Source organism: Microtus pennsylvanicus, chromosome 4 (assembly GCF_037038515.1).
Source record: "Microtus pennsylvanicus isolate mMicPen1 chromosome 4, mMicPen1.hap1, whole genome shotgun sequence".
Lineage (NCBI taxonomy): Eukaryota > Metazoa > Chordata > Mammalia > Rodentia > Cricetidae > Microtus > Microtus pennsylvanicus.
The window spans coordinates 128,143,292-128,170,468 of record NC_134582.1 but is presented as its reverse complement, the minus strand read 5'-3'; the positions used below and the strand labels follow the sequence as shown (position 1 = coordinate 128,170,468).

General features: G+C 45.3%; 1 protein-coding gene across 1 annotated transcript; it reads right to left on the bottom strand.

The window, feature by feature from the left end:
* Window positions 1–18: 18 nt before the first annotated feature.
* Mcm10 (minichromosome maintenance 10 replication initiation factor) lies at window positions 19–26,851 on the bottom strand. Its single transcript, XM_075970448.1, has 20 exons — window positions 26,804–26,851; window positions 23,657–23,747; window positions 21,809–22,144; window positions 20,224–20,328; window positions 19,964–20,101; window positions 19,306–19,540; window positions 18,163–18,328; window positions 17,220–17,387; window positions 14,022–14,138; window positions 13,660–13,856; window positions 12,107–12,207; window positions 11,404–11,511; window positions 11,197–11,314; window positions 8,853–9,081; window positions 7,047–7,191; window positions 6,167–6,282; window positions 4,074–4,187; window positions 3,165–3,310; window positions 1,998–2,040; window positions 19–1,684 (listed from the first exon to the last, which is right to left on the bottom strand). The coding sequence occupies exons 2-20, from the start codon at window positions 23,661–23,663 to the stop codon at window positions 1,601–1,603; spliced, it is 2,673 nt and encodes an 890-aa protein (XP_075826563.1). The 5' UTR covers window positions 23,664–23,747; window positions 26,804–26,851; the 3' UTR covers window positions 19–1,600.
* Between the last annotated feature and the right edge of the window lie 326 nt (window positions 26,852–27,177).

Below are 27,177 nucleotides of genomic sequence, written 5' to 3'. Positions count from 1 at the left end.
AGAAACACGTGGTGAGTTTGTATGAAAGTATTTAATAGTTGGTAAAAGCACTAAAAAGCAGGATTATAAGACTAATTCCATTAATGAATATTTAAGGCTCATGAGCAGTTCTCGCTACTCCTCTTTACTCCTGAATATTCTGGGAAACCACACACAATGCACACAAATCCAAGCCTTCCAATACTCAGTGTAAGTGGGAAGTGGCTCCGCTGTGTTTCCAATTACTTAGAAGTTTAAAATTAAAGTTTAAAAATAAAGGCATCCAGACTCAGGTCACCATGAAGCCTTGTAAATACAGACACATTTTAAAGACAGCATGTAAGTGAAGCCTCCAGTCACGTCCTATTCAGATGAGAACACATGTCCCACATAGTAAAGGTGGCTCAAAGAACAATCTACCGTTCACGTTCTAGGCAGACTTCAGATACACCTCCATTCCATTCATCAGTTTCAAGTGCCTTTTGGTTTTAATTAATAAACACTTTATTTTTTCTTTGTTAAATTAGAAGGCAAAGTCTGAAGTGTCTGTAAGCATAACACTCCTAAGAGGACGGTGGTTAGATCTGTGATAGTTAGCACCTTCTGCCCACAGAGCAGAAACAACGCTCGCTGTATGAAACCCGGAGCATGCCATGTCTCCTTGGCGCTTGAAAACCTCGTAACTACTTTCCACAGGATTACACTCTTGACATTGTCCAGTCAGAGTTCAGATTCCAGGGTAACGATCCTTCCAGTTTACTATAGCATTAGACAGCACCAGCACTTATCTGGGTCAAATACTATTTGAAAAATGGTTGTCTAGCCAGTCCGATCTCAAGAACTACAGTTCCTGGGGAAAAGTAGAGGCTTTGATCTTTAAGATTCTTGACACACATAATCAAGTATAGCCGCCACCCCCAAAGTCCATGAGATTCTGTCTGCACAGCTGGTTTCTGAGTCATGCTTTGCAGCTTCTCAGGTTGTATATCTGCTTTATTTTAATAAAGCCACCTTTAGGTATTTCTACTTCAGAGTCCAACAGCACTGTGAGCATCAAAGAGCTGAGTCACAATTGGCTCAGTGACTTGAAATAACAGTGGAACAAAAGGAAAGGGGGTGGCTTCCAATGTCACACATTCAGACCACATGAGCAGCAAGGAAATTCTTCACCCAGAACCTGAGTGCTGGGTACCACAGACACAAAGCCCAGGCTTTGTTTACACACAAGGAAACCAAGCACCGACAGTCATCCGAAATTTGTTCTTTTGTATCTCGGTGTCCATATTAACACCTGAACTTGACTGTGATTTAAATTAAAATATTCATTCTCTGTCTCCAACCAGGAGACCCAGAAGCACAGTTCCATGGTCACCTTTCAGTTTGGGGGCAAACACCTGTGTGGCTGTTGTAAGACAGGCACTGGAGTGTGAACAGCAAAGACTGTGGCAGGCTGACTTCCCAGTGCCTGTCAGTGTTAGCGATGGTGTTAACCCCCCACACAATGGGAAGCAAGGAGGCAGGGTGCTTACCAAGCACTTCTTCCTCACAGTGCCAATCAGGAAGAAGGACAACACAGAGCCACAAGAAGTAAGGGCGGCTGTGAGAAACCATCTGCAGAGGGTTATTTAAGGCTGTTCAGAAACTTGGCGTGCTCTTCACCTCTTGGCATCAGCGTCTCTCCTCCTATCTTTGGACCAGTCTTCTCCTAGGAAAAGGGGAGTGCACGAATAAGAAATGGGTCACCAACTATCACAGATTAGAATGAGAGTAGCGCACAGGTACAGGTAACATCTAGAATGCCCCAAGGCCGGGTGCTATAGCTTTGGCACAGCTTGGTGCGCTCCTGGTGAGGAAGCCTCCTTTGTCTTCTCCTCTCACCATAGGTCCAAAAACAACAAGGCCATAGATTAAGCAGCCAGAAACTGAAGAACTGTGAACTAAGTGAACCTTTCCTCCTTTGAGGCTGATTATGCAGGTAATGTTTGCTACGGTGATGAAAAGCAGATTGTCATACACACCTTTAGCATTCCATCCCGTTCCCACTTGTAGAGGCCACAATTACTGAAACAGGAAAAAAAAAGGCTTTACTCAGTAGTAAGGTATTAACAGACTCCCAACCCCATAGACATAAAGACAGTGGGGGCGGGGCTGGCACGCGGGAAAAGTTGTCCCTTCCTTCCTTAGCTGTTCAAGGAAGGACTCATTATATTCTCATCTATGGCTAAGCTCTGAAACTACTAATAAGCCTTCAATGACTTGAGAAATGGCCTTCAGCTACTTTGTAATCTGGAGACTTCAGAGATGAAACTTCAGATGACGGTACAACAGGGCAATACATATCCCAGTGAGGAGCACAATCTAGGCAGGAATTTTTGTTTCCTAGAGGAGAATGCTCTGGGTCTAGGGAGAGCACCATTCTCATAAGTGCTGTCTGCTGGAAAAGCTCCTGTTCTTCCAGCCACGGGCTGTACACACTGCTCACCCTAGTGAACACCTATGAGTCCACCACCATGCACGCCCTAGTGAACACCCATGAGTCCACCACCATGCACGCCCTAGTGAACACCCATCAGTCCACCACCATGCACGCCCTAGTGAACACCCATCAGTCCAGCACCATGCACGCCCTAGTGAACACCCATCAGTCCACCACCATGCACGCCCTAGTGAACACCCATGAGTCCACCACCATGCACGCCCTAGTGAACACCCATGAGTCCACCACACTGCTCACCCTAGTGAACACCCATGAGTCCACCACACTGCTCACCCTAGTGAACACCCATCAGTCCAGCACCATGCACGCCCTAGTGAACACCCATCAGTCCACCACCATGCACGCCCTAGTGAACACCCATCAGTCCAGCACCATGCACGCCCTAGTGAACACCCATCAGTCCACCACTCTGCTCACCCTAGTGAACACCCATGAGTCCACCACACTGCTCACCCTAGTGAACACCCATCAGTCCAGCACACTGCTCGCCCTAGTGAACACCCATCAGTCCACCACCACTGTGCACACCCTTCACCTGGGGGAGTGGGGCTACTTCTCAGGGGTCCCAGGTAACAGTCTCAGCCTACGTGTTACCAGGAGCTACAGGAAGGCATGGGGTGATGATCTCATGCTTCAGGGACCATAAAGGAAGTGCCGCAGAGACAGAGAACCCGGGCAATTCCCCTACCTGCAGTGCTTGTTTGGGAGCCTGTCAAGGGAGATGGTCCTGTTTCCACAAGGACATTTGAAAAACCTCTTCATGCCATCGTGCCAGTGGAGGTTATGCTGTTCGCTGATGCAGGTCTCCAGTGGCTTGAAGTGGGTGTAGGCACACTGCACAGACAACACAAACCACATGCGCAGTGAGAGGCTTTGAAGGAGAGACTAGGAGCTGCTGAGAGTCTTCCCGCAACAGTCTGTCCCTGCTGGGACTTCATCAACTCATCCTTTTTATGAGACAGGGTTCTGGAGCCCACACTGGTCTCAAATTCATGCTCACGTCGAGTCTCCTATTTCCATCTCTTAAATACTGGGATTGGAGGCACAGAGTCACCACACCAGGCTCAAGTGGATTTCTTGACTCTCTCTGACACTGTTTTTCCCAATGCCTGCCCCATTTCCAGCTAAGCAGACACATAGAATAACATTACTCTGAGATGTCAGGAAGGTTGAGCTTGGAGGTGCCTGTCTCTATACCCAGCATTTGGGAGGTTGCAGCAGAAGGGGAGTAAGCTCAAGGACAGCCTGAGACACAGTAAGTTTCAGCTCAGTCAGAGTTACATAGAACCTTCCCAAAATAAATAAATAATTAAAAAAAATTTTTTTTAAATGTTTGGCCAAGTTCCCAGAGATGGCAAACTTTGAACCATCAATACACAGGGTGTGTTGGAACTTAAACAGCAGTAGCAACAACTTGGTCGTAGCAGCCACAAGGCTGGATCTCCCTACAAATGCTCCACAGCATCACCATCCCGTCAGGCAGGGAGCCTGAACTTTGTCTATTTTCCAGCCTAACTAAATGACATTACAAGACACGGCCTCACATCCCCACATTCCTAATACCCTGCCAACTTGCCCCACACAGCCTTGCACGCACCGTCCTGCATGTCACTACTCGGCACTTCACTTCTCGGATGTTCCTCATCTTTTCTTCCATTTGTTCTTTCTTCACTAGTGGCTCAAAATAGGATTCCTGTAGCTCAGCCTCGGCCTGAGGAGAAAACCCACAGGAGTAACTCCACCAAATCCAGTAATGCTCACAACAGTTCGAGAACCATCAAAACAGAACTGAAGAGACAGGCAAAATGTCAACTGCAAACCAACGATCATAAGAGGCAGAAAAAAACGTCCTTAAGATAGGGAATAAAAAGATCTAAAGGCATTTGGTTTTTAAAACAAATTCAAATAAATCCAGTGACATTATTAGCAATGCCAGTAAACAGACTGCTCCAACAGATTCCACACGGCCCCACGGGTGGCCACCCCATCAGCTAGGTACTGGTCTCTACAAGTGCTCAGGGCACAAGAGCATCCCAAGCAATTGGAGCAGCAGGGATGAGGGCAGGGGGCTGTATCTAAAGAGTGACGACACTCCTTTGGATAGCTGTACAAGGTGAGCGTGCAGAACACACAGGAGTGCAGCCTGCAGTCTTTGAGGCTGGCATTGTTATCCTTTCTTAGTTTCAGTCCAGTGGAAAGACTTATGACCCCGTTGTTAGGTATTAATCAATAGAAGAACAGATAATTGGGAACAGTGGCACTCCCCAGGGGACAGTCTGGGAATCTGCTATCTAAATGACTGCTACCTCCAGACCAGCAGGGTCACTCCCTGTATGACAACAGCATTCAGTGTCCTACACAGATGTGGCGTGCTTTAGGGGACATGTGGATAGGAACCTGACTATAACATACAGAACAGAACTGCTTTCTGCACAGCGTGATGCTCTTGTGCATGGTTGATAAACACTTGACTATTCTAAGAACACGACTAGGCAGCTCCTGTGTGCACTGACGAAATGTTTAGTTCCCAGGATAACTCATGCCTGCTCTGCTGAAGCCTCGTTTCCAGGCTGTCTCATTTACACTTACGGACTCAAGCCTCTGACTATATTATTTCTCCTAGGGTAAGCTATCTCCAAGCATTTAAAGGGCAAAATAAGTATTGTCAAAAATATTTTCCTGTTTTCTCTCATAGAGTTTGTATATCATAATGATATCTCGGAAACTGTAAGTACAGGCAATTTATATTATCCATGAATTTTAATATGGATGCTTGTTATTAAAGGGGATTGGGAGTGATGGGGTTAATTGTTGGATGTACCTGACATGTCAGTATAAAAATGTCTGAATGGAAAAAAATTCCTCTCATATTACAGAGAAGAAAACAAGTAGTAAACATTATTTCTATATAACACAGCCAAGCCAAATGTAAACTTCATGATATGGCAGTCTATTTAATAATACATCAGTTGTTATTCTTCACGGCAAGGACAAATGCAAACTTAAAATATTACTTGAGAGTACCAAGCAGATGGCTCAGTGGGTAAGAATACTTGCTTTGTAAGTCGAACCACCTGACCTGGATCCTTGGAATCCACATAAAAATTAACATGCATCTGTAACCCTAGCACAACTAAGGCAGAACCAAGAGAAATGCCCAGAAGCTTGTAGGTCAGCAGGCACACAGCCCAAGAGCTGAGCTGTCTTCTGATGTCCACACACATACACACATGCACGTACACATCCCCCAGGTCAGCAGGCACACAGCACAGCAGCTGAGCTGTCTTCTGATGCTCACACACATACACACATGCACGTACACATCCCCCAGGTCAGCAGGCACACAGCACAGCAGCTGAGCTGTCTTCTGATGCTCACACATACACACATGCACGTACACATCCCCCAGGTCAGCAGGCACACAGCACAGCAGCTGAGCTGTCTTCTGATGCTCACACACATACACACATGCACGTACACATCCCCCAGGTCAGCAGGCACACAGCACAGCAGCTGAGCTGTCTTCTGATGCTCACACACATACACACATGCACGTACACATCCCCCATCTGAAACATTCCTGCTTCTCAAAGTGAACCACACAGGTCTGTCTTCACCTGTGCAGAGAAGCAGATAGTCCAACTAGCACCTTGATTTGAATGACACGGATCTGATTGCTTAGGCGCTTACCTCTTTCAGGATGTCTGTGTGCTTAGACTTTGCTTTAAGAATTCTCTGGAATTCGTCTGATTCTAAGTAGGCAAGTTGCTCTCTCCTTTTTTTCCTGGCAGGCTCCAGCTCATCTTCTGCAGAACATAACGATTACTGAGACACCAAGGGAACCAATGTGTTTCACCCACCAGCTCCCTTCCCTTTCTGTTCCTTCCAGGCTCTTCAACCCTGACAAAGGGACCCCACTTGTAACTGGCAGGGGTGACTTCAAGAGTGGACAGAAAGCTGGGCACGAGGGGCTGTGATCCCATTATTGGCAAAGTAAGGCAGGATAATTACCAGGGTTGAAGACAACCTGGGCTGCATAATGAGGCTTTGATAAAAACAAACAAACAAAAAGTAACCAAAAACTAAAGAGAGGTAGAGCCTAGAATAAGAACATGAGGTGGAGCATGCCTAACATGAACTGTCCTTCACTTCCGAGTACAATGATAGAAAAGAACACAAATCTGACTTACGAGCCCACTTACAAGGACATTAGCAGCTCCCGTGTTTTTAAAAATAGAAACAGCAAATTATAACAAAGGAATTCCATTCCTTTCAAAAATCTTTATGTAAATATAAAACGCATAGATTCAGTGAACAATCCTTTCCTCACGTGCTCAAATTGTACATGATTCCATTCCAAGTCAGTGTGTTATACAAGAATAACTGGATAAGCCAGGCAGGTGCTATGTGACTGCAAACCCAGACCTCAGGACACTGGAGCAAGAGGAGAGTTGGACTACTTTGAGACCAACTCAGAACCAACACAATGTCAGGGTACTGGTGATACTTAGAGTAACTTCTTTACTAACAGGATCTGCCTATCCCGCTACTGACTGTGAAGCTGCAATACCTTCAGGAGAAACCATGTTGCTCTTCTCTGCACGCTCCTTCACTTCCAGTACATCTTGGGGACACATCTGCTTCCTTACAATACTGTTGGGATCCGTTTTTGTAAGAATCTGGCCTTTTGCCCTTAATTTTGCAATAGCAGCTAACTAGAAAAAAAAAAAAGAGTTGATATGAGACAGATACCTGTAGCCTCAGCCCGTTTGTTCTCTAGAGAAACTGGGCTGCTAAGATGGTCTGTGGGGGAAACTTAACGATCTGAGTTCCATCCTGGGAACCCATGTGGAGGGCAGAGAGAAGCTCTTCCTGCAAGTTGTCCTCTGACCACCACATGCATGACATGTGCACTACACACACACAATTACTAAAATTTGACAGAAGAAAAATAGGTCTACAAACAAATAGCAAAGATCTGGGCCTATGAATGGTATTTCACAGAAATAAGCACTATGAAGTAGCAGAAGTGTGCTTAGGGAAGTTGTTGGAAAGCCAAATGTTCTAACATAAAACACTTCAGAGATATACTGATTTGATACTTATAGGCTGATGAATGATGGGAGGAAAATATTAAGTGTCTTTGCTACTGTGATTATGTTTAATTTCTGTAACTAAACCATTATGTTTCTCTAAGAGTAGAAAGTTGTGCATATAGCAAAACCACTGTAAATTATAATATAAAACAGCATGGAACCTGAGCCAAGATTTCACAGCGTTCATTGGTGCTGTGTATTGGGATGGCACGTGGCGGGTTCAAAAGCAAGCCTGTAGAAGTCTCTCCATCAACACGGGCAAGGATTACCAGGAGCAGCCTGGATTCAACACGTGTTTGACTCTGAACTAATTTTCTGACATTGTGTGCTCATACTTTTATTAGTAATAAAATTTTCATGACTCATAAATTTAGTCACAAAGGGCCCCTAAACATAGTTGCAGCCCTGGTTAAGAAGCTAGATTTTCCACCATTATTTTGCAGTTTTATCTCAACAATTACAGGATTTTTTTTGTCTAAAGCTACTGTCTCAAGCTGTAGACACTATCTTCCTGAAGGCTGTTTCTTCTAGACTGACAAGACAGTGCACTGAGACAATGGCTCTCACCTTCTTGGATTAGATTAATGGCATTAGGCTGACACCATCATCAGTGCAAATGACTTTGAATCTATTTAGGATGACTGGTAAACAGCTGCTAAACGACCATCTTTCAGTAGCACAGGGATTCAAATGCCATCTCTAGTCACAGAATACAAAGTCAAGCAATGAAAACAGAAGCCAGCAGAACCAAACAGACACAAAATACCTTGGTGTTTATAGTACACATGAGTGCCTGTGTGCACACGCCAGAGCTTGTGGAGGCCACAAGTGGACACCAGAGTTTCTCTTCCTTGATTGCTCTCACCTTATTTATTTAAAATTCATTTGTATGTCTGAGAACCTGCTTATCTGTGTGTGTACCCTGTGTGTACAGGTGCCCTGGAGGGCAGAGGAAGGTGTCAGGCAGTTAGAGGCTGTGTGAGCTGTCTGTTGCAGGTCTAGGATCCTCTAAGAGCACCCAACTTCTCCAACCAATATGACCCACCTCTCCAGCCCCAGCCTCCTTATCTTTTGAGATAAGATCTTCCCCCAGCCCAGAACCCACCCCTTGGCCAGAAGTGCTGGTCAGCATGGATCCATTTGTGTGCACTCCCCTCCTCCACTAGTGCTGCAGGCAGCCGTGAAGCATCGCTTTTTACAGGAGCACTAGGGATCCAAACTCAGGTCCTCATGCACAGCAAGCGCTTCATCAGTGAGCCCTATCTCCACACCCCAGCTACCTTTTTAGCTTCTGCTGCTGCACCCAGCTTTGGTTTTGGCGGCGGAGATTCATCAAAAAAGAGAACATCATCCCCTTCTGAGATGCCTCTTCCAAGCTTAGGCATCCGTGTGGCTGTGGTTTTTTCCAACCCAGGGAACTCGGCCCCAATTCGAGGAGACTGGGCAGCAGACTGTTGAGACGAACATGGCACTGCTGGGCTCTGGACTTCAGCTGAGCTCTGAAGGAATCTTGAAAGGAATATGAAGTAACTAAATATGGGGCTGCGCATGTGGCTAGACAAATCATTTGTCTAGCATACTCCAGGTCCTGGGCTCCACCCCACAACTAAATCCCAAAGTAAATAAATGCAAGTAAATACACTCCCAAGGCTCAAAAACCTTGAAGTCTAGAACTCTCGGCGGCCTGGGAGACCCTAGACAAGCAAGAGAGGACAACTGGTTGTAGGTAAACAACTTCCTTTCTTCGGTTAAGAATTCAAATTAGCAACCAAGAACAACAGCAGCTTTGCTCACTGTTGGCTAACTGCATGCCATAGCTGTTCTATCACTGCCTAACCGATGACTCTTTTACCAGCTGGCTCTGCAGGAGTCGCTGTCTACAGCACACACCTACAATTGCGATGTGGAGGTAACTCTGTGTGTGGTTAGCTCTAAGACCCCCAGGGCCTCACGGCATCTCCCTGCTTTTCAGTTTATCCTACAGGAAGGGAATATCCTTCACAAGGGAGGGGTGAGATGGTGTGATGGCAGGGGGTGAAGTGACTAAAATTCCTTACAGACATGCGTGAAACCGTAAAGAAAGGGAGATCCTTACCAAGAATGGCACTGCAACCTACACAGTGATTCTTTTTTTTTCTGGTTTTTCAAGACAGGGTTTCTCTGTAGCTTTGGAGCCTGTCCTAGAACTAGCTCTTGTAGATCAGGCTGGCCTTGAACTCACAGAGATCTGCCTGCCTCTGCCTCCCGAGTGCTGGGATTAAAGGCAGGCATGCGCCACCATTGCCCGGTACAGTGATTCTTTTGTATAGATTTAACATATTAGGAAAAAGATTCAAGCCAGGTGTGGTGGCACATTCCTACACTTGGGAGGCAAAGCCAGGAGGATAATGAGTTCAAAGCTAACCCAGGCTACGTGAGTCAGGGTCTTACAATGTAGCACAGCACCTAGAACAGACAATTCTAAGTCTCGTCAGTGTCAGGGTTACAAGCATGCACCACGCTGTCTGAGAACCATCCTTCCAATAATTACCTAGTTATACTTTACTTAAGACAGCTTCAATGTGAAGACATTCTACACACACATGAAACATCTATTCAGCAATGGTGGGGAAGTTCAACCAATCACATCTGGTTAGGGTGTGGCCGCCTGGAGCCCAGGTAGAAAAACCTGGAGATGCAAGTGCATGCCCTCTCTGCGCAGTGCCTGCTGGACCTACTGGATTTAGAAACTTCCATTCTTACAGTGTAAGTTTCCCCTCTCTAACTATTAAAGTATTCCTGTTACTCTTGAGCTAGCCTGGTTACTTATCGTAACGACCTAATTCGCCAGTACCAGCTCTGATCAATTATAGCACAGACACAAAAGTTAGATGGTAAGTTTCAGGAGATGCGAAAAGCACAAGAAAAAAACTCAGTAAAGCAAAAGAATTTTATATTTTATAGTTGTTTGCAACATCCACAAGATAGTGCCCTACAGTCTCAAGAAGGATGTGTAAATGTTTTCCTACAGGGTCACACTGTTGCTTGAACTTGTAGCCCTCCTGCCTCTACCTTCAACGGTTGGGATTATAGGCATGTGCTACCATGCCTGACACTTTCAAAACAATTGCTTTTTATGTATGTATGTATGTATGTATGTATGTATGCGTGCATACATGCAAGCCCAACACTGAGTACATACAGGAGGTCAGAGGACAACTTGTGGGAGTTGGTTCTATACTTTTACCATGTTGGCCTGGGGATGGGATTCGGCTTGTCTGGCTGGGTGGCAATCATGTATACCTGCTGGGCCACTAGCCAGCCCCATGCTTGACACCTTTAAAATAACAAAGTCTGGGGCTTTACTTCAGAACCACCCCACCCAAACTTCTCATTTTGTAGATAAAATAGTGAGGTCAAGACCATTGTTCAGAAAGCCTCTTCTCACCTTCCTAGGGTCATACCTATTCCCTGTACCAGCAGGCTCTGGGAGCAGTAGCCTAAGCTAGACACAGACAGCTCAATGTCATTTAAGTTATAACAAAAACAGTCAACCCACATCGGCAGCCACATTCAAAAACCTACGAGAGTGTTCTGAGGAGTCCTGGGTGAGCTATCCAATAGGGAGTTCAACTGCTCTTTTACCGTTGCTGTATCTCTTCCGACTTCCGCTTCCGCATTTCTAGCATCTGCTGCTTTTGCTGCTTCAAAAGGGCTGACGCGGAGATCGACTGGATGGCAGGTTTTGGGCTCCCCATTACTCCTAAAACACAAGCCACATACTAGGGTTGTCGGGGAGGGAGGTCTGGGGAACATGGGCAGACACACCATAATCACATATGCTGACTGTACCTGAAGACTTGGCTTTGGCTAAGTGCTTTAAGTTTCTGGCTCCAAATGTGGGCAGGGCCATCAATTCCCTGAACTCCTCGGAGCAAGACAAGCTCTTCTGCGGAATTCCTGAAATATGCAAACATTAATTCTAGAGGATTCAGAATCTAAATGGTTTCATATCATGTGACATCACTTTTTAAACACTATAATCATAACTTAGTAACTAGTTAGTAAATAAGATGGATTACTCAAAGAAAACGCAGAATTTTTAACTTAAAGGGCAAATTAGTAGGACAGTAAGGGGATCGTGAATATCAAATGCTAAGCCCCCGAGGTCTGCGGGGCCCATGGATATGCCATTTCTGGGACATGAGTAAGAGGCCATGCAAGTAAGTTACTAGTCACTCTTAGGACTACAGGTACCAGTAGACTCTTGCTGTCACACCTAGGTCTATTTTAACAAAATCAGCCAGGAACCTGACACTAATCCTGGATGCTGAGAGCCTGACTAGCTAAGACTTGGCTAAGATCAAGTTGCAGATTTTCCTTACTGCTCATCACCAAGCTTCTCTTCCTTTAGCCTATGCCACACTGGCCACTAACCATGTGATAATTGGTTATTCATCACTAGAGAACATAAGCAAGCCATAACCATTCTCAATCCCAAATACTGCATCTACTTCTACTGGAGACAGAGAATGGGTGCAGAAAAAAAAATTACCGAGTTTTTGTTTTGTTTCCTGGATGATGGAGTTTGTGCCCCTCACAACCAGATTAGTCAAAGTGGTTTGAACCTTCTTCTTAGGAGCAACAGCTGCTGCCCTGAAAAGACAAGAGCCACCAAGGCAAAAATTACTGAGCTGCAATGCCTTCAGAAACAAACCATGAAGAATTTTTGCTTTTTGTTTTCCAAGACAGGGTTTCTCTGTAGCTTTGAAGCCTATCCTGGAACTAGCTCTTGTAGATCAGGCTGGCCTCGAACTCACAGAGATTCGCCTGCCTCTGCCTCCCGAGTGCTGGGATTAAAGGCGTGTGCCACCAGTGCCCAGCACAAGCCATGAAGATTTGCATGCGTTTGTTACCAACCGCCCAAGTTTCTCAAGCTTCACACAAGTGGGCTTTGCTAGCCATAACTGAGTTGCCAGAGTTCTGGTTTGTACACTAAACACAGATGGAGAACAGGTAACCTACAGATTTGCTTGATGTCTTGCCAAAGGGTTGGAAAAAAAATGTCAGTACTGTGATACAGAAGCCTAAGGATTTGTCTTAAAATAATTAGTGTCTGTTAAAGTTTAGTATTTTACAATTATAGGTCAGTTTAAAATGTTATTAGAAGCTGGGCAGCGTGGCACAAACATGTCATCCCAGCACTAGGGAGATGGAGGCAGGAGGTCAGGAAGTCAAGGCCAGGCTTCATCACATATGCACCCATGAAGTTAATGGTTTCTAAGAGGTCTGCAACCTCACTCTATAATAACGACAACAGAAATAGTAACAACGAATAATAATAAAAAAGGGAATGACTCAAGGGATGTTGGCACTTTTGTTTTGATACGGGAATTCACACAGCTTAAGCTGGCCTGAAATTCTGCCACAGGTGGGCATGGAGTCCTGATTCTCCTGCCTCTATCTCTTGACTGTTTTCTCTTTTCTTTTCCCCCATTCCCCCCCTCCTCCCCCAGGATTCCTTTACGTAGTTCTTGCTGTCCTGGAACAACTAGCTCTGTAGACCAGGTTATCCCCGAACCCACTGAGATCTGCTTGCCTCTGCCTCCCAAGTGCTGGGGAAAAAGGCGTGTGCCACCACTGCGTGGCAATTGTTTTTCACTTTAGAAAAATGTTTATTTATTCTTATGTGTATATGCGCATGTGTGTGTAGGTTTGCACAGTGAGTGCAGTGCCCAGAGAGGTCAACAAAGAGCAGGACATCTCCTGAGGCTGGAGTGACAGAGGCTGTGAGCCACCTGGCCTGAGTACTGGGAAGCAAACTCAGGTCCTCTGCCAAACAGTATGCCCACCTCTCCAGACTGCTTCCTCCATTTGGGAGGCTTAGGCTGGTCTTAGGCTCATATTCTTTCTGTCTCAGTCTCCCCAAGAGCTGGGCCTGCAAATGTGGACCACCCCACTCAGCTAAACATGAAGCATGGGCTCTATGTTCAGATCACATGACTCTCCATTCATTCTGAGTGTACTCCTCTCTCTCTAGGAACGAAAGATGCTCTTAACCACTTTGGCGAAATCCTTTCCCAAATGCAGCCCCGAAAAATGTCTTACATGGACGCCGCAAAGGATTCAGAAGAAACCCCGCCGTAGTAGAAACCATCTTGGCACAGCCGCTCTTTTAGGCTGGTGCCTTTGCGGAACTTCTTTGGAATCCGTCCTCCGGAGAAGGTCGACTGCAGATCGGACCGCTTTGCACTAAGCTTCTTGTACTGGGCCTGGATGTGATACTGGCAGTATTCGCAGTCATGCTGTTGGGGAAAAGCACCCAGTGAGGACATGGTCAGCAGGCTGGGGGTGGTGCAGTCCACTCTCCCAGAGCTCCCGTTGGCTCACCACTACAGCACCCAAAGTCTACCCCTCATGACTGAGTCAAAACCATAGGCACAACCCAGACTGACAGATTTGAGACCCACCAAATTAACAATCTGTGTACACGGCTCTCCATTCTTCTTCTTGGCTTTACAGGTTCCCAGGTCCATAGCTTCTCCCATAATTAAGACTTTTTGAGGATGATCAATAGATAAGCACACCTGTGAGAGAAAGGTTACACAAGCCTTTATCGTAAGAATGGGTGAAGATTTCTGCAGCTGATTTTGGAAGGCGTTTTTTTTCTTTGTTTTTTGTTTTTTTGAAACAGGGTTTCTCTATAGCTTTGGAGCCTGTCCTGGAAGTAGCTCTTGTAGATCAGGCTGGTCTTGAACTCAGAGATCTGCCTCTGCCTCTGCCTCCTGAGCCCTGGGATTAAAGGCGTGCCCCCCCTCCCGCTTTTGCTAGGCATTTTTTTTTAAATATTTATTTACTTATTATGTATACAATACTCTGCCTGTATGTCTGCCTGCAGGCCAGAAGAGGGCACCAGACCTCATTACAGATGGTTGTGAGCCACCATGTGGTTGCTGGGAATTGAACTCAGGACCTTTGGAAGAGCAAGCAATGCTCTTAACCACTGAGCCATCTCTCCAGCCCCTGCTAGGCATTTTTGAACCCAGAGGTCTATACAGATATAAACTGAGAAAAGCAGAAGACTCATTCCGCTCCCTTCTGTCTAACCAACTTTTCCTTCCTCTTGGTTATTGGAATCCTGACTGTCCTGGCTGGTCAAGTGCTTAGCCTCAGACAATGGATGTAGTGGCCCTGTTTTCCCAGCAATCCTTACAGCCAACAATGGTCATATAATAAGGCCTGACAAATTATACTGAAACAGGAATTGACAGAAAAATCTTGATTTCCCACTAAAAAGAGCCAGGCTGGCTCACCCTCCTTCATCTTGCCGCCAATGGTGGTAAGAGGCCAGAAGGACTGTCCTGAGTGACCTTGGCTGACTCAACTCTCCCATTCCCAGCTGCCAGTCCTCAGGCAGACCTACCAAGAATACAGGCTGAGATAAGAAGGAATGTTCTCAACTGCCTGGGCTCTGTCCTTGTTTCCAGAAGGGGATATCTTGTCACTTGAGACCAGAAGGGCTAGTGGTTACTAGGTAACAAAATCCAGATCAGAAAGCTTTTAAAATCCCCAACTAGCCATGGAGCAAAGTTGGCCACAGGTAAGATTCCATCTACACTGGAGAGCTCTCCTGAGTCTAGAGAGATGAGCCTGCCTGTAATGGAATAGATTTGCCTATCGGATTCACACTCTGGTAGCAGAGTCTGTGCAAAACTGAATGCCAGATCTAGGAATTTTAGCAGAGAACACCAAGCTAATCAGAGCTAATCACAAGCCAGGATCAGTAGTAACCAATGTTCCACCTTCCAGGGTGGGGAGACACAGTACTCTGTTTCACAGAGTCAGTGAAGGCAGAAGCTCACTGTGGTAGTTAGAGAAAAAATTGCCTCCATAGGTTCAAATATTTTAATGTTAGGTCCCAAGTTGGTTGAAATATTTTGAGAAGGATTAGAAGTTGTGGCCTTGTTGGAGGTGCTATATCACTGGGGGTGGGCTTTGAGGTTTCAAAAGCCCACACCAGGCTCGTCTCTCTTTCTGCTTCCAATTTCTGGATCAGGGTATAAGTAAGCTCTTAGCTAGTGCTATAGTGCCATGTCTGCCTGCTGCCATGTTCCCCACTATGATGATCATGGACTCACCCTCTGAAGGCCCCAGTTAAAGACTTTCTTATATAAGTTGTCTTGGACATGGTATCTCTTCAGTGATAAAAAGTAAATTAAGATACTCATAGAGATATGACATCACTAAATTACCTATTTCTAGATGTTTGTTTGTTTGAGGGAGGAGAGGACAGGGTCTTACTGTGTATTACAGGATGGCTCAAACCCACCACATAGCCTAGATTGGCCCAAAACTGTGACCTTCCTCATACCACAATGGACTTACAAGAAAAGTTTGGTTGGCTAGATGGTTCAGTGGTGAGTACAATGTTTGGAATCCACATGGTAGAAGGTAAGGACCAATTCTGCAAGTCGTCCTCTGATCTCGCCATGTATGCTCTGACACCCATTGCACCCCCTTCCAGTCCACAATAAATCAAAGGTAGTAAATTTAAAAAGCAAAACAAAATAAAGAGTTGGGCGGTAGTGGCGCATGCCTTTAGTCCCAGCACTCGGGAGGCAGAGGCGGGCGGATCTCTGTGAGTTTGAGGTCTACAGAGTGAGTTCCAGGATAGGCTCCAAAACAAAGAAAGAAAATAAAGAAAAACAGTAGTTTGGCATGGTAACTCACACCTGTATTCCTAGGACTTGGGAGGCAGAGACAAGAAGTCTGCTGCTAGTTCCAGGACAGCACTGGCGATGAGAAACACACACAGGCACACAAAGGAAAAAGAAAAATTCATTGTTGGACTTTGTTGTTTTGGTTTTATGTAACTGGATCTTACCTTGTAGCCCAAACTGGCCTTGAACTAACAGCAATCCTCTGGCTTTGGCCTCTGAACTAATTTGATTACAGGTGTGAACTATCACACACATTTAAATCTCAGTGTTTATTGTTTAAAAGAAACTATTCAAGTGTTTTTGTTACGTATGGTCAAATACACTCTCACCCAACAGATGAAGTCTTTTCACCATTCTCTCCTGGGTCAGTGTAGAAAGACTACCCATTGCAGTTCACACTGGCTGGCAATTCACCAGGGAGGCAGAGCAACCCAGAATGCAAAGGACGATGGGGAGGTTAGAGATTTGCTTTGACTCTAAGCTCCAGCTAGGACTGTAAAATTAATGAAGCAAAATTCATTCAACTGCAACACACTGGTCTCTTGATACAGCCCTGGAAATTTATGCAAAGCTAAGGAAACCTGAGTGGAAGAGCTCAATCAACTCGAGCTGGCGAAATGGCTCGGCAGGTAAAAGTGCTTACTGTGCAAGCCTGGAGTGCAGTTCCAGAAAGGTGGGAGGGAAGTGACTCTGTAGAGCTGTGCTTGCATCTCCACACACATGCACTCTCTTTTCCTTTGATAATACGAGTTAACTCTGGGAACTGCGGCACTAATTCAAAACGATTTAGAGTAAGTAGATTCACAGAATATTGGTAGGCAATGAGCCAACAAATGAAGAACCAGAACAATGGGGACAGGGTCAGTACAGCTCAGAGGTAGATTCACATAGATGTTTCTGATAAAACACTAAGTGTATAAACCACACAGTCAAAGCTGATAGTCTTACCTCCTCGGAGCCTTCTTTGGGCTTCATGGGATTTGCATTGAGCAATCCTATGACAGTCCCTTGCTCTGTCTTCCAGAGATCTTTGTGAACTTCTCCAAACAAGAACAAGGACACACATCGCGTCAGGTCACGAAGGTCATTTAGTTTCCAGATGCTAAATGTTTTCCCCTGGAGTGAACAGAGCTACTTTTAATCACTTTTGAATTCTATTTGATAGTGCCTCCATTTAGGGTTCAAGTGTCTTATTGTGGGAAAATATTTGAATCTAATTCACCTGAAAGAAATGGCTGTCAGAGTGCTTTCAAATTCTACACTAATTCTTTCTTTGGGCTTTAGTATTTATTACCTGCCTCGTTTGGGATGAAAGAGAAGCAAGGCAGGCCATAAGCAAACTTAGCAGAGGGTCTAACTGGTCTAGGGGCCAGCACTTCTGTCCAGTGTCACAGTACGTGGTCGTGTGTCACAACTTCTCACACCCACCCTAGTGAGACAAGCAGCAGCTATGGCGTTATCATTCCTAACCCGATCATAGGACTAGATACCAGGTAACCAACTGTCACCAACTACGCTGCTAACAGTTACCTAAGCACACACCTCGCTGGAATGGGCCAAACATGTCAGCACCTCTGGTCTGTCATCTTACAACCATGGGGATCTCTGGGATTTGTGGACTCAGCGTCTCTAATTACTTGGCTTTCTCCACAGGAGAGATCAGTGTTTTAGGGAACAACACAAGTGTCCCTTAAAAAGTGACAACCGAAATGCAGTAAAAATGACTGGACAATAAGAAGCCCAGCTGGCTCTCAGTCAAGAGTTCTCTGCTAATAGTACCCTTGGACACCAACCCAAAGACATGAGCTGACTGGAGGTTATTTCAAGAGGACCGACAGGCAGCAGCTGAAGGCTGGGAGACCCGTCATTAGCCAGGGCAGGAGCAGCTTACACTGTTAGTGCTCTGTGGAGTGACTTTTCTCAGTATCACCCCAAATGTCACCCAGTCAGTTTCTTCCAGGTTCTCAGTTGCCATCTTCTCCTTGATCTGAGACAGTCTGATCAGTTTCCGGCCTGTCATTTTCCTGTCCATTTCTGTGGAGGATACTCGAGGTCGCCTGCGTCAGGAAGCCAGTAATTAATGGGTTATTTTTCTGGCAGTAGACTAGCTGGCACCTTACCAGGTGGTAAGGGGGACAACAGGGGGAGCAACCTCTTCAGTGCTCAGGGAACTTTTGTATAATATGGATTTAGCATACATTTATTTTTATTTAGTTAGTTTTGGTTTCTTGGGACAGGAACTCAGTATGTTGCTCAGATTGGCCTAGAACTCATAATCTTCCTGCCTCAATCTGGCTAAAGTAAGCTTTTTTCCCCCTTAAAGTAGATTAAAAAATAATTTTCAAAGTGAAGATTACTTTTCCCTGGACATAGATTTGCCTATAAAGTTTACTTTATAATCCTTTGTAATTACAAGAAATTATAAGAAGGTACTGCTATTCTGGTTAAACTATCTTTTTTGTTTTGGGACTGTGTTTCACTCTAATAGCCCAGGCTGGCCACGTAGTCATGCAGGCTAGCCTTAAACTCTCAATCCTCTTTCCTTAGCTTTCTGACAGTGGGTATTAAAAGTATGAACCATCACACCTAAATTACATAATTTATAAATTAAAAAAATAGTCTAGGATTCTAAACCTGCACACAAGAGTCTAAAGTGCACCTATACAAAGATAGGAAGTTTTACAATAAAATCTTTATCACTGTTTTGATATGACAATGTCTGATTAAATAGCTATTATTTGTCCATTTTCTTTTAACAGGCAAACATTCTTTTTTGTTTTTGGAAATAGCCTTACATAGCCTTGGCTACCAAGGACTCACTCTGTAGACCAGGCTGGCCTTGAACTCACAGAGATCCTCCTGCCTCCTAAGAGCTGAGGTTAAAGGTGTGCACCACTATTCCTCACTGTGTCGCCGTCCCTAGACAGACACATGACACTGCACTGGGCTAAAGACAGCATGGCCCGCTGTGCTGCGGAGTTCCCAGTCTGACAGGACACAGAGCCATCTAGTGGGACGTGTTACAGCTACTGACCTGAGACGCAGGCCTGAGAAGGCTTCCACGGAGACCTGGGGAACCTGTGGGGCCCGTTCTTCAGAATTCCCAGGGGTTCCTGCGCTCTGATTTCTAGTCATCCCACGGGGTTTGTTTCCAGGAACGGTTTGTGGTAAAGGTGCACTTTTTGGTCTTGGAGAGGAGCTTTTGGGCTCTAGAAAATTGGAAATAACCTGTAGCGGTTGTGAGGGTGTGCTTGTCCTTGAAGATGACTCTAGAAAATTAGCATAACAAGTGGAGAGAGAATGACTGAGAGGCATAAACCTGCTTAGGGACTTCTTTTTTAATCAACATATGGGATAATTTTTGTTGCTGTTTTGAGACTGGGTATCAATATGTAGCCCAGGCTGGCCTAGAATGGAGGTTCCTCCAAATATTGGATGTATAGGCACGCACCAAGATGCCTTAGGCAAACAAATCTTGAGAGAGAAGACCAAATCTCTGCAGTGCTGTCCAACAGAATTTTGAGTGGAAATGGTTGGGAAGCTCACAAATACTTTTAACTCCAGCTCCACGGGAGCTGGTACACACACATACATACCTGTACACACACACACAACACCCCCCTGCCCCCCAGCAGACAATGTATTTTCAACAAGGTGGAGCAGTGAGACCAGTGAGGCCTTGAGTACCATACCTGCAGGAGTCTTTGGCATCCTAGCTACCCGCTTGGCTCTGGGTAAAGCAGGGACATCAAGCTCTGCAGAAAAGCATGCTGACTCCTGAATTCTCCGAACTTTCTTTTCCTTAAGAGGGGGCTGAAGAGATGCACCTCCTTGATTGAAAATAAAAGGAATTAGGAATGCTGCGGTTTTGGCAGGAGTTGAATAAAAACAGTAATGTTATTGTTTCTTAGTAACAAATAAGCATATTATTGCTAGAATTAAGTCACATTACCAGGTGATTTGTGCAAAAGGGCTATACTTGGAGGCTGTTTAATCGATGCTGCCTTTAGCTGCTCCTGTAAGGATTTCATCTGCTCTTGCAACTTCTTTAATTCATCTATGACAGAAAAGTATACTAAGAATCAGGGGATAAAGTACTGTACTTGACACAAACACTGGCCGTATTCCTGCTGTCCTTTCCCAACCTCGAGATTCACAACACAGTCCTGTCTCAGTCATGGTTACTATTGCTGAGATGAAACACCATGACCAAAAGCAAGTTGGGGAGGGAAATGTTTATTTGGCTTACTCTTCCACAGCACTGTTCATCAGCAAAGGAAGTCAGGAAAGGAGTACACCCAGGGCAGGATCCTTGAGGCAGGAGCTGATGCAGAGGCCATGGAGGATGCTGCTTACTAACCTGCTCCCTATGGCTTGCTCAGTGTTCGTTCTTATAGAACCCAGGACCACCAGCCCAGGAATGGCACCACCTACAGTGAGCTGGCCCTTCCCTGTGATCACTAATTAAGAAAATACCTTACAGTCCAATCTTATGGAGGCATTTTCTCAATTAAGGTTCCCTCCTTTCAGATAATTCCAGCTTATGTCAAGTAGACAGAAAACTATCTAGAACAAATCCCATACTTCAAACTCAGGAATAATTGTTATATTTCCAAGAAGTTCCATAGAGAAACAAATGTTTTATCCCTAGTAATCAAGCCTTCGACGTTTGGGCTAGCTATGAGCTTATCCTACTAGCTGAGCATTGCTGTAATTCCAGCACTCAGGCGGCTGAGGTGACAACCAGGATAAGACCCTTCCTCAGAAAAACAGAAACCCCAAACAAAAAAACAAAAGAGGAATTTGTACAGACACGTATCACAGAAGTTAAACAATAATTTGCTTCACAAATTGAAGCTCACATGACAAACACCGGGTATTGGAAGAAACAGCAGACTACTGAGTCTTTTTCTAACTTAAAACTGTATGAAAAGCAAGGTGCACGCCTCAAAGTGGCAGTCCAGGAATGGTCTCTTGTTCAAACAAACTGTGTGGCAGCTTTGTAGCCTTGTCCCTGGCTCCCATGAAAGCAAAATATTGTGTAAGCAGCAGGAACAGCATTAGAGCCGTTTTGGGGAAGATCAGTTAGAGCTGGCTGACAAGGATGTAGGGAGGACCTTGAATGCTGAAGTCTGACTTTAAAAGCCTCATTTATCAGCTCATTAAAGTCCAGTCACGTGTGTGCATACACAAGGGCTTTGTTGTCAGTCGCCTTTCATTGCTCCTACTTTTTTGAGGCAGGGTCTCTCACTGAGCTTACAGGTTGTGCCCCAGGGTCCCATCTGTCCCCAGCTGCTCACACTGGAGTTACAGATAGATACAAACCACACCACTCAGCTTTGGAGTGGGCATTGTGGATCTGGACTCAAGTCCCCATGCATTTTACTGACTGAAGTCATTCTTCTAACCTTTTATTTATTTTAAATAAAGCCATTGGCCACCACCCTTATACCTGCAGCTATTTTAAAGAGAACTATCAAACTTGTGGTCATCTACTTTCTCATGAATAAACTGGAGAAAGGAAGCAATCGGGGTACCTTGCAACTCCTGATTGGTTTTTTCTTGGCTGGGAGCAGGAACAGGGAGGACCTTGTTCTCAACTTGCGAAGTAGGAAGTTCATCATCTGTTAAGTCCCCCACATCGCCAAAGAGAGTGGCCAAATTTTCCTCCTGGCTTTCTTTCTTTCCCTCTTCTCCACTGTCGGCCTCCTCTGTGTAAGATTCACCATCGCCATCAGCATCAAAAAGCTCATCAAATTCATCAGGCTCACCGTCCTCGGGAGACATGGAATTATTCTCTTCTGAATGACAAGGCAAGGCTGCCTCGTTCTCCTCCAGCAGGGACGCCAGTAGAGACAGGTCGTCTTCCTCCACTAGGGGAAACGGGAAAGTAAGTCTACCCCAGGAAGAATGATATGACAAGTACACTTACTCAGTCAGCACGGACACCGCAACAGAAACAGGCCTCCAGATCTGTCACTCGGCTGGCGGTTGTTGGCCTTTTATATTCTTTCCTGACCCTGAGTGCTTCTTAGAAGACACTGAGCTAAGGGAGATCAGGGACCAGGCACCGAACAAGAACTTCTTGCTGGCACTACTCTAAAGAGCAGTCCTCCTGCAATAAATACTTTCATGGAATTTGACCAAGGAATAACTGAAGAACACTCAGACATAGATGTAGACCAGACTTTACCTACTGTCTCACTTTTTAACTGTTACTTTTAAATAGGGAAAGATACATAAAGTCATCACCTAGAATTAGTTATCATTAACATTTTTGTCATATTTGCTTTTATTTGACCTTTAAAGACAAATAATACTTGGGTTGGAGAGATGGTTCAGCAGTTGAGAGCACTGACTGCTCTTCCAGAGGACACAGGTTCAATTCCCAGAACCCATATGGCAATTAACAACTGCCTATAACCCAAGATCTGACACCCTCACACAGACATGTATGCAGGCAAAACACCAATGCAAATAAAATAAAAAGAATTAAAAAAAGATAAATAACACTTTATTCCATGGGTGATTTCATGTGAATGATAAAATTAACCCAATTTAGAACATAGAGTGAAACAAGATCTTGTCCAGGAAAATCTCAACTTTTGCTTTTACTTTGCTTGAAGAAGGCAAAGTATAATAAGCCTGAGTCAAAGAGAAGTGCAGTTTCAGCTGGGCAGTGGTGGCACACACCTTTAATCCTAGCACTTGGAAGCAGAGGCATAAGGATTGCTGAGTTTGAGGCTAGCCTGGTGTACGAAGTGAATTCTAGGACTGTCATGGATACACAGAAAAACTCTGTCTCAAAAAAGAAAAAAAAATGCAGTGTCTGGCAATGAGCTCAATTATTTAGGTGACAAACAACAACAAAAACCCCATTCTATCTGTTCAGATCCCATTAGAACCAGCACAAACTTTCTGAGTGGCTCCAAGTTGAACTTGGCTGATTAGAGCAATATTTCTTCATTGGAATTTTTCTTTGCACAAATCCCTAAAAAAACAAGCAAAATTAGAAGGACTATAAGAATTAAAACTACTAGACTAGGCAGTGGTGGTGCACGCCTTTAATCCCAGCAGCTGGGAGACAGAGGCAGCTGGGAGACAGAGTTCAAGGCCGGCCTGGTCTACAAGAGCTATTTCCAGGGCACCCAGGGCTGTTACACAGAGAAACCTTGTCTTGAAAAACCAAAAAACTATTAGACTCAAACCATTTCAAAAGATTTTCGCATCCAGAGTGACCTCTGAAGTCAGACCGCCCATCTTGATTCCCTGACCTGACAGTTTGACATGACAAGTCACTAAACATGACTATTTTGTAGTAGAAGAAGACCAAATGGTAGTTCTCCGTGAACCAAAGAGGAATCAATAAAAGCGGAAGGCCTTACCATTCATGCTGTCGAGAGAATAGTTGAGATGATCAAGTGTGACGGCGGCAGATCAGGTGGGCGGCCCAGGAGATGCGTAGAAGAATCTCGGCTGTGTAAAAACCAAGAGATAATCACGTCACCCTTGAGTCGCCTCACACCCAACAGAACCCAAATCCCCGATTCTGTGAACTCTAACCTTGGAATGCATCCAGCACTTGGCATTTCTCACCCCCACCCCATTATCAACACTCAGTAGCATCCTCCTTGCATATAAGAAGTGCTCTTACACTTGGCTTCAAATTGTGGCTATGGAGTCCCAGGTAAAGCGCAGTGTCTGTCGGGTGTGAGACTACAGAGTCAACAAGGTGTGAACAGAAACTATTCAGGCTGGGAAAATTTTTAGGCTGTTATCCCATTTTTTTTTATTATAAAGCATTTGAGGACTATTATATCATTGCAGCTGCTTATGAGATTCTACATAGTTCTACTTTTTTTTTCCTTTTTCGAGACAGGGTTTCTCTGTAGTTTTGGAGCCTCTCTTGGAACTAGCTCTTGTAGACCAGGCTGGCCTCAAATTCACAGCAATCTGCCTGCCTCTGCCTCCAGAGTGCTAGGATTAAAGGCGTGCACCACCACCACCTGGCCATGCCATGGTAGGCAGCAAAGCACAGAGGAGAAGAACAATTAAGACAAAAGGATAACATTGCAGCTGGGCATGGTATCAAACACCTTTCATCCTAGTACACGGAGGTGGAAGTAGGCTGTCAGAACACGGCCAACAGAATGATGAATGATGAACGCCTTGGGAACTGTGCGAAAACTCCAGGAAAAAAAGGCAGAGGGCCTTTTACCTCAGATGCATTTGTTCCCTGGACTGTTCTAGGAAGCGATTTTATGCCTCCTTTGACAAATATATGCATTCAGTGTGTAAGGCGTGTTCATTCTTGTAAGGATGCTGGAACACAGAACCTGAATCTAGATATGGCCTTTTGTCTTGCTTTCAAGACAGATATAATCTATAGTATGTGTCAGACAACCGGTCTGTTTTGAAAAGTTCTGGGAGAGGGCTGCTCTGTTAATATTTAGCATGTGTTTATACTATAATATTTAGTATGGCATTTATCTGCATGGTTTTCCGAACTCAAACACCCTTCCTTGGACCATCTTTCTTGGTTATACTCATGTCCTAAAGTCCACGGACACTGAAGTACAACTGTCTGCAGTGTCAGACTGCAGTCCAGCCCGTCACTTTTTAAGGCCCTCAAAGTCCAGGTCTCCCAGGTGGACCTCTGAATCCGAGGCTGGTCTGGTGTGCAAAGTGAGTTCAGGACAGCCAGGGCTACACAGAGGCGTCCTGTCTTGAAGAAAAACAAAACCAAACAATGGATAACACCGCCCAACTCTTTCCGGTGTTTTGAGAAACTCTCACTATTCAGACAAGGTCAAACTTGAACACAGCTCAGCGTGGCCTCCTACTCATGAGACTGTCGTGATAACTAAAATGAAAACCCCCCTTCCCCACTCCGTACCCTGCTTTCCGTTTCATGTGTGCAGCTGAGCCCAGGGCCTTATAATGTTCTACAACCAGCTTGCCCTTTCGTTATGTCACGCTGGCTGGTCTAGAACTATACAGACGAGGTTGCTTTGAAGTCATAGTCTGCCTCTGTGTCACCATTCCTGGCTGGACTTTAGTGGTTCTCAGAACTGCATCCTATTCCTTAGCTTATGCTATGGCATGCAGTTTTAGCAAGTCAAGGTTTTAACTATGGTACATTCTCGTCACTCACTCCACAGACATTTGTATGGACCCTATGAGCTAATGTTATCCACTGGGATATCACGATTGTAAGCTTCTTGAGGGTTAGACACGCAAACTGTCTTGGCTCTTTCCTACCAGTCTGCTGCCCTGCTTCCCCAAATCAAATCAGTATACCCTTCTGCTCCTGACAGCCGGGGCGTCCTAACAATACTACGGCTCCCACCTACAAATGCTTAGTCTTCCACTTTTCTCCAACTTCACAGCTAGCACCCCAATTTAGGTCACCCTGAATAACTATATCGCCTTCCTGGCCTGCTTATTTTGTTCCCCCACAATTGATTCCTCACACCCCAGAGTTAATCATTCTCTCTCTCTCTCTCTCTCTCTCTCTCTCTCTCTCTCCAGGGTCTCTCACTATGGCCTCAAATTCACAGAGCTCAACTTGTATCTGCCACTCAAGTGCAGCAACCGCCCCCAGCTACTCACCCCTTTGTCAGTGATACTTTAGGAAAATAAATCAGGCCATGAAATTCTACATTCTGATGATTTCCTATTATCCTTCGAACAAAATTCACAAAGCCCATGAAGCAAGCAATGGGTACTTTTTTCCTTGTTTTTATTTCCTCATCTTTCCTATGTTTAAGGTGTTATAGGTCCTCATTAACACTCCATTCTAACTCTCCATTGGCTTGCTTTCAGCTTCCTGCACCATACACTGCTTTTAGGCTTCAAGCACTCACTCCTCTAGAAAGCTCCCCTGGCCTTCTTTCTCATCTCCACTTAGCTAAGTTCTAGCCTTTCTAGTCGGCCATATCTGTAGGCCCCTTCTAGCCCTCGTCACTACACATCTGTCCACTGTGGGTGCCTGATGTCTGGATCCTCATGCCAGCCTAGGAAGGGTAGGGCAGAGACTACGTGTCTCTTTCTGTAGGAGCCCGGTACAAAGTATGCACACATATTGGGGGTCAGCAAGAGAGGATCAGTGGGGCGGCGAGCATTTTAAAATGGTGCTCTTTAGGCAAGCAAACGTACCGGCATTCCGTGGGTTATTTTAAAAAGACTTGAAAGCCGGGCACGTACGGTGAAGACGGGGTTCAGAGAAAGAGGAGGAGGATAAGAGGGGAGGAGTAAATGTGACCAAATCTGCATGTGTATACATTAAATTGTCAAAGATGAACTTTTAAAAAATAGAAATAAAGGGGCGCTCTTCAAAAGAATACAAACTAAACGAGGCTCCTTAAGCACACGAGCCCTCAATCTTCCAGCCCCGGCCGAAGGTCTCCAGTTCGCCCGATCCGGATCTCGCCGCCTCTCAGCCTCAGAGTTTCGCGCCTCTCTCCCTTGGACCCCAAACCCTTCGCAGATGCCCTGAGTCCCTCACACGCCCTAGGCCCGGCATTACTCACCCAACACCCCGTCCTCTTCCCGGTCCGCACAGGAACGCGCCAAAAATTACAACTGGACTCCGCCCCGCCTCTGACGTCACGTGCTCGCCTAGCGAGGACGCCTCTGATTGGCTACCTCGGAACTGTGCGCTGCCACTGATTCTGGGCGGGGTAAACACCGCCTCTCAGTAGAGAAAGCTGATTTGGTGTAGGTCCCTCGGCGCCATCTTTGTTATGGGCAAAGAACTTCCGGTTAGTGAATCCGCCGGTTCCTGTAACTAAGTCCCCTAGCGCGTCCGAACTCCAGCGTTTACCCCTCTCAGTTAAATGGAGTTTCTCAAGTACTAAAAACACAAGCCTAGACGACTATCAAACGACGTTCACTGCTGCCCTCA